The following is a 19,481-nucleotide window of genomic DNA, read 5'->3' on the forward strand; positions in this document are numbered from 1 at the left end:
GTAAAATCATTGTTTGGTTTAAATTAAATTAAGATTGTATGTTGCCCGCCATCCACACGTTCCCTTAAGCAACCGGGGTGGCGGTGGTGACAGGGCTTGGGCCCATCATCGCTGTTTGCAGCTATATTTTTTAAATTTTAATCATATTTTACAATATTACTTTTTTTAGTGTATTTTTATCAAATAAATGCAGTCTTAGTGAGTGTAGGAGACATACTTTATAATTATAAACATTATAAAAATCTTGCCAACCCTAAACTTTTGAACGATAGTGCAGTTTTTCTCTTCCTGCCATTCTTCAGTCTAGGGAAGCCTGTAGTACAACGTATTGTACTGCAGGAGCTTTACACACTATAGAGTGATTCACTTACAAACTTATTTATTTACTTACAGACATTCATTGGTTGTAGAGCACTATATACCCACTCACCTCTGCACATAAACCACACCTATAAATAAGCACATACTCAATAGAAATCCCTTCACTCAGATACAAAATTCATAGAATGTCTCTTTGCACGCGCACACACACACCTAGGCTTCTTTTAGTCAAGTGAATAATTACTTTGCCAAAGGGCACAGCTATGATCCCTGGCTGGTATTTAAAGTCCCGTCAGTGAATTTAAATCACTTCCTCTGATTCACGGCACCTCACTCTGAAGTGGAGATGTCCTTTACAGCTGCCCCACAGAGAGAGAGAGAGACAGAGAGATCTCTACTGCTGTCACAATGATCGACTCACGATGCCTCTTTTAGATTTGTATGTCTGGAGGCATGTAGGTGTGTGGTGTGAGATCGCAGCGCTATCATAGGGTCTGTCTGATAGAATGTAAAGCTTGTCCATGTGCGTATAAAGGTTAAAATAAGGAATTCAGCATCAGGAAGCACTTTCAAAGTGGATCATTCCAACCCTATTGTAATTAACACTCACCTGTGATCACACATTCTCCATTAAATTGGCAAGTTGTTACTTTGATTGGCAGCCATAAAGATCCTACAGTTATGCTAATGAACTATATTACTTAGAGGGAAATGTATTACTGGAGTTCTGTAATAAATATGCCATGAGTTACTGTACAATGATTTTACCACTATTAAGGGGGTTTTAGGCACTCCAATGTGAATCATGCCTAAGAAACATCCGTTACCTGTTGTAAAATCACTGCATGATTTTTTAGTTTTTTTTTAAGTATCTAATGATTTGTCAGCTTGCATTTATTGTCTTTTCAGCATCAAGAAGTAGACCAAAACAAGCCCTTAGTTATTTTAAAGTTTCCGAGTTGGGTACCGGAATTGTTCAAGGCTTTGTTATGTGTTTGGTTGGCTTCCTCTGTAGTCTCTAGAGGAGATTTTGTCAAGCCAGATCATTAAAAACAGACCAAGTCATTGATTCAAGGTGAAAGGTAGTGTAACACTGTGGAGACAAACACACATTTGTTGTAAGAAAAAAAGAGAATGAAACCTTTGAGGAGTCAGTCAAGCATTTCTCAAATGAGCTATATAATCTTAATCTACGTTTCTTCCGATGGTCCATTGATTTTTCTTTTTTAATAGCTAATGCAATATCTAGAAACCTAGGTCTTATGGCCAGTATAATGGTAATAAATACATAAGAAGGTCTAATGAGATTATTATTGTACCCATTATTTCCTCAGAATTCACTAAAATGTATTTAAAAAAAATGGAAATTATCCATTAATGAAGCTGTTGGAAGAAACTAATTTCTATTTCATCGAAAGATGTGCTGTTCCAAACCATCTGTCAAAAGACTCAAGTCTTTGGTAAGTTTTAAATGGTTTCAGATCTTTTGACAGCAAAATTAAAATCTTTATCATTATAATTTGATTCATCTTATTACAACCATTGTGAGGTCGAATTTTCAGAGCAATGGTACATTGTACTCGCACTGTATAATCCAGCCATTAATTGAATTTGCAAGGTCTGTGGGAGATTATTCTAATTAAATTAAAATGATTAGTTTATTCATGTCATCTTATTCTGGCCCCTGGGGCTGTTTTTCTTCTTTTACTCCAATCAGCCTCACAGATGCTCTTAAATTTTTTTTTTTTTTTTTTTTTTTACGCCAGATCTTTCTCTCACACTCTCTCGTATTTTTTCATCAGGTCTTTGGTTTTCCTCTCCTTCCATTTCGCTTTCTGGCCAACTAAAAAAATCAGCTTTTCTCTCTCTCTTTCTCAATCTTTCAGTATGTGTTTGAGTAAATATTGAGTATTGAGGAAGGGTTTTGAGTAGCTGTTGGATTGTGTGCTAGTGACTTTATCTTTGTAAGCCCAGGCTGTGCTAATCTCTGTTGCTGACGTCACAGTCACCTATCCCTGCCTCGGCCCTTTCCCAGTGTCACGCCGAACTAGAGAAGCTATTATAAATGTCTATACATGGAAACACTTCCAATGTGTTTGTGCGCAGGATTTCTGTGTTGTTCACAGTTCTGAGGCAAAATATCGTTACAGAAAGTACAAGGCAGAAAAAATATATTCACACATATTTGAATTTGATGAGCAGAGCTATGCTAATGACTAGCCTCTGGACTCTTTTGGTTTCCAGGTAACTGCTCTCCTAATTGGTTTTCATAGGCATGGAGGTCTTCGTCGTCGTACTCATCCTCTTTCTTGCTCACTCTCTTCGCCTTTCTTTTCTCCTGCATTGGACTGCTTTTTGTTTGATGCCTTTTTTTTTCCTTTGAGCATTCGAGAACCTTTTTGTGGATCCTTCAGGTTGGATCATAAACTAGAGAGAGCACATCAATATTGATGATTCGTTATGAAAATCAGGCCAGCTGCTCATGGCAAAGGGAAAATAGCTCTCAGCCCAATAGTGCTGGATTCTGCCCGCTGTTATTCCCAGATTTGTCAATCTATTCCATCACGTCACAGTTCATAAACAGACGGAATTTGTGGCATAATGTCTATTACCACAGGAAGCAATCTCCCAGACTGTAGACACATCCATCCAAACTGTAAAGATTCTTACTATAGAAGGTTTGAAAGCAGAAATGTGAAGCTTGTATATTTGTACAAGCAGCAATGAATTATTCATGAAAACCTTTTTATTATATGAATTTATTATTTAATTATTTAAGTAACACTTGGCAGTACTTTTCAATTATCTAGGTGGAAGAAAATTCTGGTTATTCGTTACAAAATGCTAAGTGAAACTCTACACATTCAAGGTCAGTAAGTGACTCTGTCTCATGCTAACATGCATAATATTAATCTTGTGATTGTACTTTTCACACTGTATTTTAATGTATACATCCAAGTGACTTAATTTAATTGTGATTTATTTATTTAGCTTTTTTTGTTACCATTTTATGCACCTTTTTATTTAGCTTTTATATTTAAATATTTAATTAGTTTGCACCTTTTTATTTTGCAGTTGATTTACTTGCAATTTATTATGCAGTTTATTTTCTCTATTTTGTCATATTAAACATATTTATTTGTTTAATAAAAAACAAGGAACAAGCCTTTTTTCTGTTGTACACTGCATTATGCCACAAATGCTGTTAATAGAGCTTTTAACCTGGAAAATTCCTTTAGGAAGTGGACGTACCATCCATTATCTTTTGCTGTGTGCCGTTCTCAACCCAAAGTCCCATCCAACAAATTTGTGCATAATAATCTGTGCTAGTTATTCACTTTAATGAGCATCTTTGTTATGATCATCTGAAACTGCATCTCAACACATGCCGTGTAACCTAAATAACACCGGTCTGTAATTGTTGTTGTGCACTTCCTCTCATTGCGCTCCTGAGGCTGTAGTGTTATTCCTGATTTCACACCTCACCGCGTGTTTATTAAAACTCCCAAAAGAAGGGTTAGTGTTTGGCTTCATGCTGCATGGACAGATTTCATGGTTTGTGGTATTGTTTATTTAAATATCAGAATTTTTAAAGTTTATATATGAACTTCAAAATCAAATAAGCCCTGGTACATTGCTCCAGTGACATGGCAGATATCTTTTTTTTTTTTACTATAAAACAAATAAGGTTTGCTCAAGAATATTAATTATGTGATGAAATATTTGTGATTTATATGTTGCATGCAAAAAATGTATTTCATCAAAATATGTGTATACTATATACGGAAGACAGAGGCCATGCATTATTATGTTTTGGCTTTTTTTCCTTGTGATCACTGTATAACAAAGTTTAATTGTGATTTTTCATGATTTTCTTCTCCCAATTTGTCTGGTCATTCACATATTCAAAAACCACGTCTCAGCAGAGGAGTAAAGTATTTGAGTAAATGTAATTAGTTACTGTACTTAAGTATCTTTTTGGCTACTTTGTAGTTGTACTGAGTATCAAAGATTTTAGCAACTTTTACTCTCTACTTGACTACATTTTTGAACAAGTAAATGTACTTTTTTTACTCCAATACATTTGTGATGAGTAATATAATTACACATTACATTTTACACGGCACGTAACGTTTTCTGCAGCAGTTTATTTCTGCTATAAGGAAGTGATATCGCCATCTAAGGGCTTTGAAGGTACTATATCTTGTGTGTTTTGCCTTTACTCACCCAAACTTGTCAACAAGGCTACTTTACGTGAATGTGAGTGCATTAGCAGGTAGTTGCTGTATCGCGGGTGTTTGATTTAGGAGATGAGGTCGTGAATGCAGCCGGTGATGAGGCCTAAACCAGCACATCCAGTGCAAGTAGACTTTGACTATTTAATTTTACTTAACATTATTTTATTTATCCGCTATATTGACAAGACCTTTTTGAAGGATTTTGGATTATTTATTTCCTTTTTGTGCACTTGAGCTTAACTGAGATTTGAGAGTTTGTTGATGTTTAAGAGGCTGTTGTGTCGACCTTGATTTATTGCAATATTGATGTGTTTAGTTTTATTTTGATTTTAGAAAATAAACATGATTTCTAATCTTACAAATCAGTTGTTATTTTTACCGGCATGTCTCTGTTGGGGACTAGTGCATCTTTGAGCCTACATTCAGTACGAGTAAAATACTTCAGTACTGTTAAAATCAGATACTCTTAAGACTTTTACTCAAGTTGTATTGGAATTAGTGACTTGTAACTTGTAATGGAGTCATTTACGCTGTAAGGTATCTTTTACTTAAGTATGGTTTTCAGGTACTCTTTACACCTCTGCGTATTAGTCTCTTGAGTTGACTGGAAGTAAAACTGACCACATATTCAGAGTCACTATAGTGTTTACGATAATAAACTTGTAGTCTCCTTCTCAAGTGTCAGACACTGAACTTGAACTGGTTTATCGCTGGCAGACATGGAGCAGCTTTTATATTGCACTTAGAAATGGCTTTTGTGACCTCTAGAACAAACTAAAACAAGATCGTGAAGAATAACAACTTTAGGTCAAATTCACAAAAAAAAAGTTTTGCTGAGATCTGGAGAAAACAATTCTCTCGAGGTCACAAAATAAAAAGAAAACAGAAACAAATAATAATGCATAGTTGCCCTCTTATCATCAGATTACATGCATATTCGTTTAATAATACAGGCCAACTTTTAAGTGACCGTAGGCCGTGACATATTTCTACAGGCTTATGCAAAAGGAAATAACCCAAAGTGGCCTCGTGGTCTGATGTTCTGTTATTTATTCATTGCATACATTTCAGAAATATTTAAACGATCTTCTTTTTTCTCCTTACTTTTTTTATTGCCCTCCTGTACTCCTGCCCTCTTTAGCATGTTTATATGCCCTCTTACGTTTCTCTCTTTTTGTCATTTTCTTTCTGCTTTTCTCTCTGTTATGTTCTCCCTCGCTGTCTGATGTGCTGTGGGGCGCCACCGCTGGTTTGTTTTGAATTATGTTATTAACGTTGGGTTGAGCGGGAGCTCACAGCCGAAATTAGAGCGGTTTCATCACTCTCTCCAAGGTTATCCTCAGGCAGACTGTGCAAGAGGCCGGATTGGGAGATGAGAGGAAAGAGAGAAAAAAAGAAGAGAGTGGAAGGTGGTTAGGGACCTGAAATAATATATATAAAGACAAAGAGAACAAAAGGGGGAGCGGACGTTGCTGTCAGATACGACACTGTAATCGATCTGCTTTACGACGATCATTTCAGCTCATTTGCATGTTATGGAATGTCAGGTTTAATTGTGATTCTGGACAGATTTAATGCCAATTATGTCCACATTTTCAGAGAGAAAGTGAGAAAAAACTTTGTAGCAGTAGACGTTTAAAGTTCACACTGACACTATTTAAGTGCAATTTATTGTATAGTTACACTGTTTCAGTAATTCTGTCACCTCTTTCTCTCTCATTCCATCGCTTTCTCCGTGTCCCTGTGGAATATTGCCTCCTGTTTTCCCCGCTTCTTGCCATGGGCACTGAATACAAGTATGCAAATAGAGTGATAACATAGACTTTCATGTCGTGCTCATGTCATCCCCTCTGTCAATCAACAGTCAAAACAAGATGAGACCTGAGACGACAGTCACTTTAGCCCTCTGAGCTCAGGAGCCAAACTCAGTGCTTTCCTTCTAATTTATTCAGCTTTTTTTTTTTTTTTGTCAGATGTCAGAAAACCACAATAAATGCCACCATTGTCATCCATACACTATATCAATATGACACACACAGAAAATAAACAATGTAAAAATAGAGAAATAAACGGTAAACCTGAAATGAACCAGAGAAAAGTCCACTGTATGTCTGACATGTAATACAGCTTCATCCAGTTCCCGGGAGTTGGATTATTGTATATAGTATCTGAATTCATATATATATATTTTCATATATATATATATTTATATATATTTATAAATATTCATTTATTTATATATGTATGTGCAGTATATGTCTGTTCAGTACATTTTGTACCACATTTCATTATACAGTTTCTTGCTTGCAGAGGCTGCTAGCTCAGTTCTGGTTCTATGGATTGACCAGGTGTCCGATGCTCCGTCCAAGCCCGACAGGCCAGCCAAGGAGCCTGTCGCTATGACAACTGAAGAGTTCCTCCACTTCAACTTTTATCCTTGTCTTGGCAACGCCCAGCAGTGCGTGACAGTGTAGCCTTCTTATCCCTCTTCTGTAGTCAGAGGGAGATTCTGAGTTGTTTTGGAGGCATTTCCCTTGGATATAGTGGTATCTAGTCCTGTAGGAGACTGCGTTATGTATGGGCATAAACAGATTTGCAGCCCACTCTGTGGGTAAGTAGCATTCAAAGTGGGACTATTACCTGAAAGCAATTAGAAGCAAATTAAAATTGATTTCTAAACTGTACGTTTTTGTGCAGTACTGTTGTGCTCATGTTCAGCGGTTTAATATAGACACACAATAGTCAGCGAACTCTCGTACGAGAGCACCAGGGGAACGCTTAATGTACTGTTATTAGCTATGTGTGAGTGTAGTATAAAGGAGGGATCCAAAGCATTCTGTGACCATGAGAGGAGGGAAGGGAACCACTGGGGGATTGCTGAAGATGTTTCTTAAGGATCAGACAGAAAGAGAGAGAAGGAAATAGAGAAGGAAGGAAGACTGAATGGAAGAAATTGAATGGAAGGATGGAAAGAAGAAAGAAAGAACAAAAGAATGAATGAATGAAAAAGGAAGCAAGCAAATGATACCAACAAACAAACAAAAGAAAGAAAGAAAAATAAAAACAAAAGAAAGAACGAACGAATGAAAAAGAAATATTCTTTCTTTTTGGACAGAAAGAGAGAGAACCGAAGGAAGGAAAGAAGATAGAAAGGAAAGAGGGAAAAAAAGGATGGAAGGAAGAAAACAAATGAACCTAAGTGAATAAACGAAGAAAAGTACTGTAACATAATGTAAAAGAATGAACGAAAGAGAACAAATGAATGTGAAAACAAACATCAAAGAGCAAACTAAAGGAAAATAATGAACTTATGAGAGAGAAACAACGTTTGAAACGAACAAAATGAAGTTGAACGATTGAAATAGCACTAACAAATGAAAAAGATTCGAGAATGAACAAACGAAAGAGTAAGACTGAAAGAACTAATGAAAAAAGAGAGTGAAAGAGTTGAGCAGTTACACTATTGTGTGTGTGTGCGCACTTCTGTGCAGGCGGTAGTGTAGTTAAGCTGCAGGAGATTAGGAAGCTCAGTCCAGACCAGCGCCTGAGGGAGAAGAGAGCAGACACTGTGAGCCCCAGTGCTCAGTTCACCAGCAGGGCAGGCGAGACATGCTGCACTGGGCAAAGCCCGGAGCACTGACAGAGGTGTTTTATTTTCACGTGCCTGTTCTGAGAATTAGACGGAGGCAAATTTGATATGACTAGACTGGCCAAACGTTTCGACATGGCTGCATGTTTAAGAAGCAACCGAGAGAGATCAAACCATCACAGTCTGGATCAAACGTTCAATTACACAGATCAGACACAGACCTGTTAGAGGAGACACGGGTGACTCTTCTTATACCTGCTTTAGCAGTTACTAGGTACAAAATAAACTCTGAGAAGGAATTGCAGGAATTGGTTTAAGTCTGATTGTAAGAATGATAGTCAGATGTAAGTGATGTAAAAATCAACTAAGTTTAATGTCTTATAACGACTATCACAAGTAGTTTATCTATGATGTCTAATGTTTTTGTTCAACTTCATGTGCGATTTTTTTTTTTTTTTTTTTTTTATATAGTTTTACCAGTTTGTTTATGATGCTACAAGTTTTTTTTCCCGGTGACCTGCTGGTGATATGATCAGGTAATTTTGGACCCTAAGCACTTGTCATTAGAGTAGGACTCTTCACACAATGACAGTGGTACACAGGCTATTGTCAAGGTATTTTACTGCCTTTTTCCTTGTATGTAAAACAATAAATTTCAGAATAGAGGGAGATAAATAGTATGTCTTTTAAGAACATGGTTAAACTGATCTATCCAGCAGGATATTTCCGTCTTTGTAACTCTCTAAATTGCGTGGAAACCCACAGGGATATATTCACCATACTGAATTTAACTTCAGGCAAAGAGGGTTTTTTTTCTTCGTGGGCTCATAAAAAGCTTCTTCCCCCCAACTCTCTCGGTGAGACGACACTTTGATGTTCCATATTGTGCTTTTATGTTACTCTGTTTAGCATCCTGAGTTTGTTTTTCAGTCTTTTTTCATGATTCTTTCCTTTTCCACTCCTCTACATTCATTCTGTCCCTTCCTCTTCTGTTTGTTCCTGGTCCATCTCCTGTTAGTTTGCTCATGTTGTGCGTCACCTTTTTCCCCTTTCATATCCTCTTTTTCTCCTCTTCACTCTGTCATGTACACCTGCTCGTCACTGCAGACGTCATAACACCCACTGCTGTCTTGTACCTTCCATCCTTCCTCTCTGGCTTTTCTCTTCCCTCATTTCTCCCCCTGATGAGTTCAGTTCGCCTGGCCTGTTTTCACTTGGTGTTGATTTGGCCGGTAACATATAAGGTCTGCCCTTGTTTTATCTAAATCCACTTAAATTTTATATGAATGATTTTCCTTCACAATCATTTTCAATAAACAGTGTGTTCACTGAAGGTCAGCTTCAATTTTGTTCATCTAATGTGGTCATTTTACATCCAGAGAAGACCTTGGTCAGGTAAATCTCAAAATGTACTGCAAGATCTCCCATTTAGCAGTGTGATTAAATTATGCAAAATTAACTTGTTTTTTTTTTTCTCAACGATAAACCAGCTGACTGTGAGGGAATGTTCAGACAAGGACGAAGCAATCGTGCGTTCAGCAGAACAGTTATCACAGCACAAAGTCAGGAATCCTGACCAAACAAAACCTCTTTTCTGCTCTTCCGTAACAGTCAGAACAATAGAGCGATTGGGCTCAATGCAGACTCAACATCTCTTTTTTGGTGCTGTATTTTCAATTAAAGTGCTTTCTGTCCTGCTTTCGTTCTTTCTCATTGATATTAAGGGGGAGGCTTTTATCTTTTTGTTAAATCTGGTCATTTTGCTCTTACTTGCTACACTGCATTCCTACAGCACTAACTTCTTTTCTTTCTGTCATTCTTTACTGTTTTCAGAGGTGGAAAAAGGTGTCAATGAGGCATGTTGTATGTTAATGTCTTGTGTTGGGTTGTGTAAGCTATTATTTTTTGGAAGAAACAAGCTACACTCTTAAAAAACAAAGATTCTAAAAGGTTGTTTACAGCGATGCCATTGAAACCAACATTTTTGGTTCATTAAAGAACCTTTCAATTAACAGTTCTTAAAAGAACCATGTTTTATTAGTGTGAAGAACATTCCATTTTAAACAACCTTTTGTGCAATGGTTCCCTGGATGTTAAAAAACCATAGTTGCTAAAAAAAGAACCTTTATTTTTAAGAGTGTATACCAAATCAGCAAACACTTATCAGCCTGTCGTGACCAGTATGATTCTGTATGATTTCTTGTTCCTAGGTATTAATTACAAGATCGTAACACTGGGCACTGATGAGCACAGCCAATCAGGGACTCGAATTGATGTAGCGGATCCTCCCACACTGAGCACCTGGGCCTGACCATTTGGTTTTGCATATATTTGTTTTTGCAGGTCACATTTGCCAGGTTGCTTAAGAGGTTCTTCAAGACATAAACCGCAGCACATTAAATACTGTACATTCACCCTTTAAACCACCTGTGATGTTCAGGTCATGAGGGGGTGTTCCATAACAGCTCAATTATAAGTTTCTGAAGAGTCTTTAGCTGAAGACCTCTGTGTTCTTTAAAACCCCCATCCCAAATTAACATTTCACATTCATCTTCACATCCGTACTAGAACCGATCCCTCATATTCTAACTCCTTCCCCCATCCAGCCCTCCTCGTCCCTCTAGACAACTGCTCCCCACAGATCTACCCTGAGGGTAGGTAGGGCATCTCGTTGTGGTAGTTATAGTCTGGACAGACCTTCTGCACCAGTCGGTAGTCTGTGCTGTAGAATGAAATGTAGATACAAATGACCTTAAAGGGTTTGGAGCAGATCCAGGACACGTGGCTTTGTGTCTGCTCCTGGAAGCAGGTCTTGGAGGGGTCGTAGTTGCAAAGCGAGGTGCGTTTGCTGCGGTCCACCTTCTCGTAGTCTATGCGGCAGTTGAAGATCTTTGAGTCTTTAGGGTAGACCACACTCTGGCGCTCCAAGTCGAACTCCACGGCCTTCACCGGAGGTACCAGGCTGACTGAGATGTTCCCCTGGCCGGTGGAATTGTGACGGAAGTAGACGCTGAAGGTGCCGTTCCCATGATCCACGATCTTACCCGTGATGAGCAAGTTGAGGCGCACCGTCTTGATGTTAGAGTAGAAGTCACCCCAGCCGAACATCTTTTTAAATTTGCCTGTTTTGACGATCGGGGGACGGCGCTTGACACGGGAGTTCCCCGACGCGTCCGTGTCCGTTTTGAGGAGGTCGCTACCCAGCATTTCCCAAAATTCCTGTTTGGAAAAGGGCACCGGAGAACGATAGGGTAGCTCCATTGTGGAAGTGTTGGCGGCTCGGCCACGGCTGTGCATCACCCAGCGACTCAGGGGTGAAATCGAACCCTGAGATCCCATAACTCCTAGAGTTTTGGAGGATTCTGCTGGGGAGGAGGATTTTGACGTAGACGAAGGGAAGGAAGAAGATGACGAGTGGGTATCTTCCTGTCCTAGAGCCAGCTGGAGGAAAGAAAACAGGAGCAAGAGTGAGCCGGTGAGTGAAAGTGTAATAGAGATGATGACATTTAAAGACAGAGGAGGTTACACAGACAGGAATTTGAACAGAAACTAGATTTGCATTTCTCAAAGGAAATAGTGCTGTTTGCACGGCAGCAAACGAATAGTGTTGAAGTTTACGTATGCTTAGGGTTTAGACTTTGTTTCTGCAAAAGTGAGATTTCTTAAAATATGTGAAGTTTATTAAAGCCGAAACAGGTCGCGCACCTAAGGCTGAAATCTGCAAAAAACAAAGTCTGAACAGAGTGAAATTATTGAATGTATGTTGATCTGTTCAAGTTGAATTGACTGCAGAAAATTGTCAAGAAGATGAAGAATAATAGAATGTTTGAGAAATGTCAGTACAGGGCTGCCTTGTAAACACTGTAAAGGAAGAGGAATTTTAATGCAGTGCTTGCCATTGCAATATAGCATGATTTGAATGACTGAATTGAAAGAAGGAGAAAAGAGCTGCTAAAAGGGAAACATCATTAGCACTTGAATCAACATTCACCCACGGCAAAGCGTCACTGACACCTCACTCAAATGTCCAGGCCACATTAGACTCCCGTCAACAGGAATTAATCTCTGCAGTCTGACCTGTCCTCTACTCTCACTGGTTCACGATATTGCTTTAGATATTGCGTGGGAATGATTCGATCCCTTTATGGCTTATCTGTTTTTACAGGAGATCTCCAGGACTCCCAGAGTTAATTTAACTAAGAGAGAGAGAGAAAGAGAAAGAGAGATCATTAGATTTTAACGCCATCCTCAAGAAACACAGTGTTGAAGAGAGGGCATTTTTATTCAAATTAACATTCATTTTAAAATTCATTTTAATATATTTTAACATTTTATTTATAAAGCAAAGCCATGAACAGGGGTTGGGGTTGGATGGAAGTAGTCCAAGAGGAGAGAAGGGTGTTAGTGTGTTCTTAGATAAAATTGTGTGTGTGTCTCAGTGTTTTTACTGTATTATAGAGAGTTGTGGAGGTGGAAGAGATGCCTCTTTATGTGGGCTCATGGATGGGTGAAGAGCCCCAGAGTGGGTGTAACTGGTAATTACGGGTTGGTAATGATCTATTTGAAACACCTCGTACACAGATTATCCAACAAGAGCTCTCATGCCTTGGATCAAATAGTTGGATGTGACACTTCACAAGTTTGTGTGTGTGTGTGTGTGTTGCAGAGTGTCAGAGAACAATGATGCTTTGATGTATTGTTTATTATCTGATGAGCTCTAAATTCTGTTTGGTCTGTTTCTCTGAGCCATGGGCCTGAGCTGCATTGTATCCGCACGGTCAGGTTCAAAGCGAAAACTTCCCCAAAAGACACATTCATTTCTAGGAAACAGTCTCATGCTGTACAGAAGCTTTTTTGACTTCACCAGAGACAGAACTCACTTCCAGGTTTATGGGTTGCAGAGACCTTGCGAGTTGTGGCGACATGGACCGCAACCAAGAAAATTAATTCCCACTTCCAATGGTGTCCAAGTCAACTGATGCCATCTCACACTACCTAAAGTCATGTGACCTCTTGTCTTCACCTCCAACTGTTCCAGGGCATAAAAATATAACTGAGACTTGCCTCTGGAGTGCCAAGTGTCTCTGAACCTGAGGTAGGTTCAAAGGGAGGACAGTTTTAGTTGTGCCTGTTTTTTTGTTGATTCGCCAAGGTGTATGTGTTTGGATGGTGTATTTCAGTGTACTACTTGATGAAAAATGATTGATCATTTTAACAGTCATCACTTGTTTTACATGCTTTTTTTGTAGCAAAATAAACACTTACTATAATTAAATGTTAGCATTTATGTTTTTGAATAAGTTACATAGATTATGTAAAGTGTTGTTTGGTTCCAACATGTCATATGAAGGAAATTACTGTATTGATTTTTCACAGGTGTTTCACACACATTTTGAATTACGCATTGTGTTGTGTTTAAAGGCCATTGTGTTTGTGTTCAAAGCTTTATGAATCATTTGTTTTGAATCAGTGGTTCAGAGCGCCAAAATCACATGATTTCAGTAAACGCGGCTTTGTTACGTCATAACGTTACGTGTTTTGAAACTTCAATAGTTCACATGACTTTGGGAGTTTGATACACGCTCCTAAACACTGAATCGAAACAAAAGATTTGTAAAGCTTCAAAGCTTCATGAAGCAGTGTTTTGAAATCGCCCATCACTAGATATTGTTGAATAAAGTCACTATTTTGTTATTTTTGGCACACAAAAAGTATTCTTGTTGCTTTATAATATTAAGGTTGAACCACTGTAGTCACATGAACTGTTTTAAATATGTCTTTAGTAGCTTTCTGGGCATTGAAAAAGGGAGTGTTATTGCTGGTGATACAGGCCTTACTGAGCCATCGGATTTTATCAAAAATATCTAAATTTGTGTTCCAAAGATGAACGAAGGTCTTACAGGTGTGGAACGACATGAGGGTGAGTAATTAATGACAGAATTTTCATTTTTGGGTGAACTAACCCTTTAAAGGACATGTTTGTAAACGTAACGGACAGTGTCCTGACAGACAAGCCAGGCATGATAAACATACATGAAAGAGACGATTGATATATAGTAAGAGTGCAGACAAGCTATAAAATTGTTGTGGATAGCATATCTCAGATAATCTGGTTTTGGGAAAACTTTGATGTGAAATGTTTGGGTTCATATTTGAAATCTGTGGCTTTTTAATTGGAATCCTTCAGCAAATCTGAGCACAGTTTGTGATTATGAAATTACTGGGGTATTTTTCTCCGGACAAAAACATATTACCATTATGCTCTCAGTTTATTCTTGTTTCCTCCAAAAAACAATTGAGATATTAAAGACAATTTTCCTATGTGTAGGTATATGATAGTGGTTTTGAATGCCGAGTGTAAAAAGGAAAAACAAGGAAGGAAGGGAAGAAAGAACAGAATAAGGTATGCCTTTAGAGACCTTATTTGAAACCCACATTTATTTCTCAGCAGGTTGGACTTAGTATATTCCAACCAGAATATATGCCAGTCCACCCTCACAGTAAATGTATGCAGTCATAGTCAGTGTTGGAGAATTCTGCCTATCTTGGTGTGTGTGAGAGAGATCCCGCTGCCAGACTATATAAGCATGTATATTCAGACTGTGTGTAAGTGTCTGCTGTGTGTGTGTGTGTGTGTGTGTGTGTGTGTGTGTGTGTATGAGTCTGTTCTCACTGTCAGGGAAGGCCTGATCCACTGAGCTTAAGGATCTCTCTCTTCCATAATGTATGCTGCCCTGTCTCAACCCTGATCCTTCAGCCCACTCTGATGCTTCACGCCCATCTCATCTCGTCTTATGCAGGCTTATTCCGGCTTAATCAGGCTTACTCATGCCTGATACTCATTTTACTTTACTCTAAGTGCCTATCTCCAATCTTGATAAGACAGACTCAGTTTTATACAGTACGGATTAGCGCAACACGCTCTGGCTAATTCAGTCTTCTGTAGTCGTGCCCGTTTTTCTTCAGGTTCTCAGTCACTTTGCTTGGAACTTGCGTGGACTTCTTTGTGCTCTATAAAAGAGGTCTCTATAAAAGAACGTGTGGATTAATAACCGGCCTTGACGAGCGTGTAACGCCTCTACAGACTGAATAATTCTACATTAGCTCCGTTGCAGATCTGCTAATCTGCTCAGCAGCTATGCAGAGCAGGTCTTGCATCAGTGTCATGCTGGCTAATTGGAAGTATAAATATTAAATTGCATTATTCTGCTTGGAAACACCTGTCTTGACGAGCCTTTGTATTCGACATGCGTATTGATGACTGTGATATGTGCTGAAAGTTTTGTCAAATTCTGCCTAAACCTTATGAAATTGTACAAGTATTATCAGACATATTATATATTATACAAATATTTTGTATAATGACCACTAAACTGTATAAATTACTGCTATCCCAGCCAGGTAACTGATTTTCTACATCGCTGTGCTAGTCTCTCGTACCACTTTGTGGCCAATTTTTCTCACATATTAAAATTATTATTTCAGTATATTTTATTTTAATTCAGCATGTCCTAATCACTCTGTCAGGGTTTATTTTGTGATAATGACCAGCTGACTGTACTGTATGTTATCCCATGTTGTCAGTGTGACCGAAAGGTTTTATGGCATTGATTGTGGATTGCATTGACATAATTGACTGCAGTGTGACAATGATTTATATCACAGTCTGTTTTTTGGCGTCCTGTCTTACAAACAAATCTCAAATTGTAAGATTTGCTTAAAACACTAAATTCTTTTATTTCGAATTCATTATTTGGTTAAAAACAACTGACAAATACTACTGCTTATAAGTGCTACATGTATACACGGTCACACACACTCTTTTCTGCGTCCCTGTGCTGAATGATGCAATGTTGTTTTCACCAACTAAAAGCTTTGTTCTTCATCCCATACTTCTCTGAGGAGTAAACACTCCAGTCTGGATACACTATTCTGATTCGAGTGATGTTTCTTCCAGAAGGCAGAAGTAATTCTATAATGTGCTGTATGATCAGTTAATCAATCAATCATGTCCTTTTTCAAGTAAAGTTGAGATTTTGAAATGTCGCAACTCTTCATCTCTTTGCATCCTTTTCTTTTCCAGAGCTTATTTCACTTGTGCCGCTCAACCACCTTCAGAAATGGCACACAGGAGGCCCTGCAAGTAAATCCCATTTCTCCCATATCTCCCTGGAGAAGCATCTCAGCCCCAGATTAATAATGAACAAAAATAAAAAGCAGGTAGACATATTGATTTTAATCTATTCAGACTTCACTCTCATTTTCTTTCTCTTTCTTTTTTCTCACAGAAAAGAGGATGAATGTGAAGCAGGTTCAATGGAGGAGGGGTGAGGAGGACCAACCGCACCATTACCTCCTGTTCCTATAACCTGATCTCAATTTCAGTCTTCATCTCTCTCTCGCTCTCTCTCTTGCTATCTCTCTCTCCTTTACTGCCAATATGTTGGGAAAAAGTTGACTTCGCATATTGATCTGCGGCCAGTTTTCTCCAACAAGCTTACAAGCCTTGACCTCATCAAGAGCAAGTAAAAAAGCTGAACTTTCCTTGTTTTAAAAGCTGTAACTTTGATGGCTAATAAATTTACTTATTGTCAATATTTATAGCCACAATAAGAGCCACACTATTTGCAGTACACAATGTCAGGTTTAGAATACTAGATTAGTTCACATGCTAAAGAAGAAATAAAATGAAAAAAGGAGAAAGAGACACATTTTCTTTTTTGGTGGATGGTTACTGCACATAAAAGTGGTCAAAGTGTTTAGTGAAGAGACACTAAAAGCACATCCGGGTCATGAAATGTAGACATCCTTGATCATTTTTGGTAAAGGAAACTTCATTTCAAGGATTCTGTTGAGAAATGTCCAACCATAAATAACAGGGAGGGGACGGTAGGGAATTGACAGGATATTATAATCCACACTACGAATCAAGTGACAAAATGAAAGCATCTCTGAATGAGATGAATTGGATTTTATAACTTCTTTGCCCTCCATGAGAAATTAAGGACATGATTCATCCAATATCACTGTAATTTTCTGCACCTCTTGACAGGGATGTTCCTCCGCCTGTTATTAATAACATCTGTAACTAAATCAACCTACAGACTTGATGTGGTTTTGACTTCATTCGCTTCCTTCTACCACTTAAAGTGAGTGGTGCAAGACAGCGCAGCATGCTAAACACTGTGGGTGGAATAACACAATATGTTTTTTGCCAGATGAAACTCTCATGGGAGGGGAGCAACGCAGCTGGAAGCATTGGTACTGAAAGTGTAACGCTGTCTAGACTGACCAGCTTTCTAATCCTACACTCAGCTTTCATGTGAATTACGGTGGGTTGAGAAAGAAAGAAAAGGCTAGATGTGATAAACAGAGGAGGGGAAAGAAAAGACAATAAGGATGAAAAATAGCTCTGTGGTGCAGGCTCAATTAGGGGAGAGAGATTTTCTGTAATATAACTCTGTGTGGTAAAAGCACAGTAAATCCCATTTATTTATTGAGTATTAATTTATATGAAGTCTTTACGCACCAGTGACTTGTTTATGGGATCCCAAAAAAATTTGGACTTTAATGATTTCATGGCGATTACACTTGCTTTGAGTTGCGAAACTTGTTTTCTAAGAACTCAAAACCTCTATTGTTACACACAAGGACAAAAAGCATAAATGCCAAAACAAATGTTAACATGTATTTTAACGATCTAAGCACATGGTCTAAAGCGCACGGTGTAGTCACTTAGGAGTCACTCCGAATACACTTTTGCTAGTTTAATGACTGAAAAAATGGTCAGTGCGTCAGGTGCATGGTCCAAAAGGGTTTTACCTAGTCTCTTAATGAGTCATGGGTTTGTTTTGGGCGTAACGTGCAGTAAACCAAAAACAGTCCCATCTCCCATTCCCTTTAAAAGCCAGTTGCGCTTGCACCATGGTGGATTCGCTATTTACACGGTGGGATTTGTGGGCGGAAAGACTTAACACTTCTCCAGAGAGGAATCCTTTTATTTTTAATATTTAAAAATGTTTGTGTGCTGCTGCGCGTCCCTGTTTGTGTAACAAGCAGAGTGTACGCGAGTTGTGCACCTGCCTATAGGCGCATATTACTAACACGCCCTTTAAATAACAAAAATAAATAAATAAATAAACAAATACTGTGGCATTGACTTTAGACCAGGTTTTTGTTGGTCAATGGTGCAGTCGTTTTCAGCCTCAAAATAGCAATGCGCCAACAATGCACCTGAACACACCTCATTTTCAGACCAGCATGTCCATGTGGCGTGAAAATTATAACTGCGTCGGGCTGAAACTAGCAAAAAACACTTGCGTCGTGCTTGGCATTGCATTGTGCCGGGTGTATGATAGGGCCCATAATGAGCACTGATGCCAGGAATAGGAAAGTGTTAAAACAAAATTGCTTGAGCCTTGTGGTTAGTGCACATGCATCAATGTGAAAATAGGCATACACTTTGAACTGCTTATCACAAGTGTCACTTGCGTTGCTTCATTCTACCTTTACAATATGTACATGTGGACAAAAACAGCTGGAACATTATTCAAAATATCTTTGTGTGTGTTCTACAGGAGAAAGAAATGCATACAGTACAAGATTGGAAATGGCATGATGGTGAGTAAATGATGGCAGAGTTTTCATTTTTTAGATTTTCAACTTTTGCGTGCTTTAATACATTTAGCTTTGGTGCTCATATGAGTCCAGCTCACATCATGTCCTTCCTATTATTTTCTGTTTTTCCTCTAGTATTACTGTGAATTAAATATGACCAACAGAAAAACAAAATGTATATATTCATTGTTTTGTGTGTGTGTGTACATATATACTGTATTTTTTTAAAACGCATACGCTCAGGGACCAAAACATAAATGGTTTGAATAGGTTTAACAGTGAATAAGCCTCAGAATGCAATAAGCATAAATATAATGCAATAATCAGAATGAGAAGGCTGTTATAGACTGTGTAATGGGGGATTCACCTTGAATTTATTGCTGAACGTCACCGAATGGCTGTATTGTTGGTCGTAGTGTGCTTTCTTACAGTTGGATGCCCTAATGCTAATAGTGGGCTGCACAACTGGCAATAACTTTTGAAAATTTAATCACAAATGCTACCTATTCTTAGTAAATATGATGTTTAACAAGGAGTACAATTTTTGAAACCGTGCAAAAATGAAAGTGAGCGTATACAGCATAAATTGCAGTGCGTAAGATGAATGATTATAATGAATGAATGAAACTCACTAAGAGCAAGTGAATGAATGAGTGTGTGTGTGTGTGTGTGTGTGTGTGAGTGCGTTTTTGTGATTTATGGACACAAATTTGTAT

General features: G+C 38.3%; 1 protein-coding gene across 1 annotated transcript in view; it reads right to left on the reverse strand.

The window, feature by feature from the left end:
* Positions 1 to 6,451: 6,451 nt before the first annotated feature.
* LOC127508618 (neurexophilin-1) overlaps positions 6,452 to 19,481 on the reverse strand; it is a 32,052-nt gene continuing 19,022 nt past the window's right edge. The window contains exon 2 of the mRNA XM_051886736.1: positions 6,452 to 11,589. Coding sequence (XP_051742696.1) covers positions 10,792 to 11,589 — 798 coding nt within the window. The 3' untranslated portion in view covers positions 6,452 to 10,791. The remainder of the gene's footprint in view (positions 11,590 to 19,481) is intronic.

This window comes from Ctenopharyngodon idella, chromosome 3 (assembly GCF_019924925.1).
Source record: "Ctenopharyngodon idella isolate HZGC_01 chromosome 3, HZGC01, whole genome shotgun sequence".
NCBI classification, from domain to species: Eukaryota; Metazoa; Chordata; class Actinopteri; order Cypriniformes; family Xenocyprididae; genus Ctenopharyngodon; species Ctenopharyngodon idella.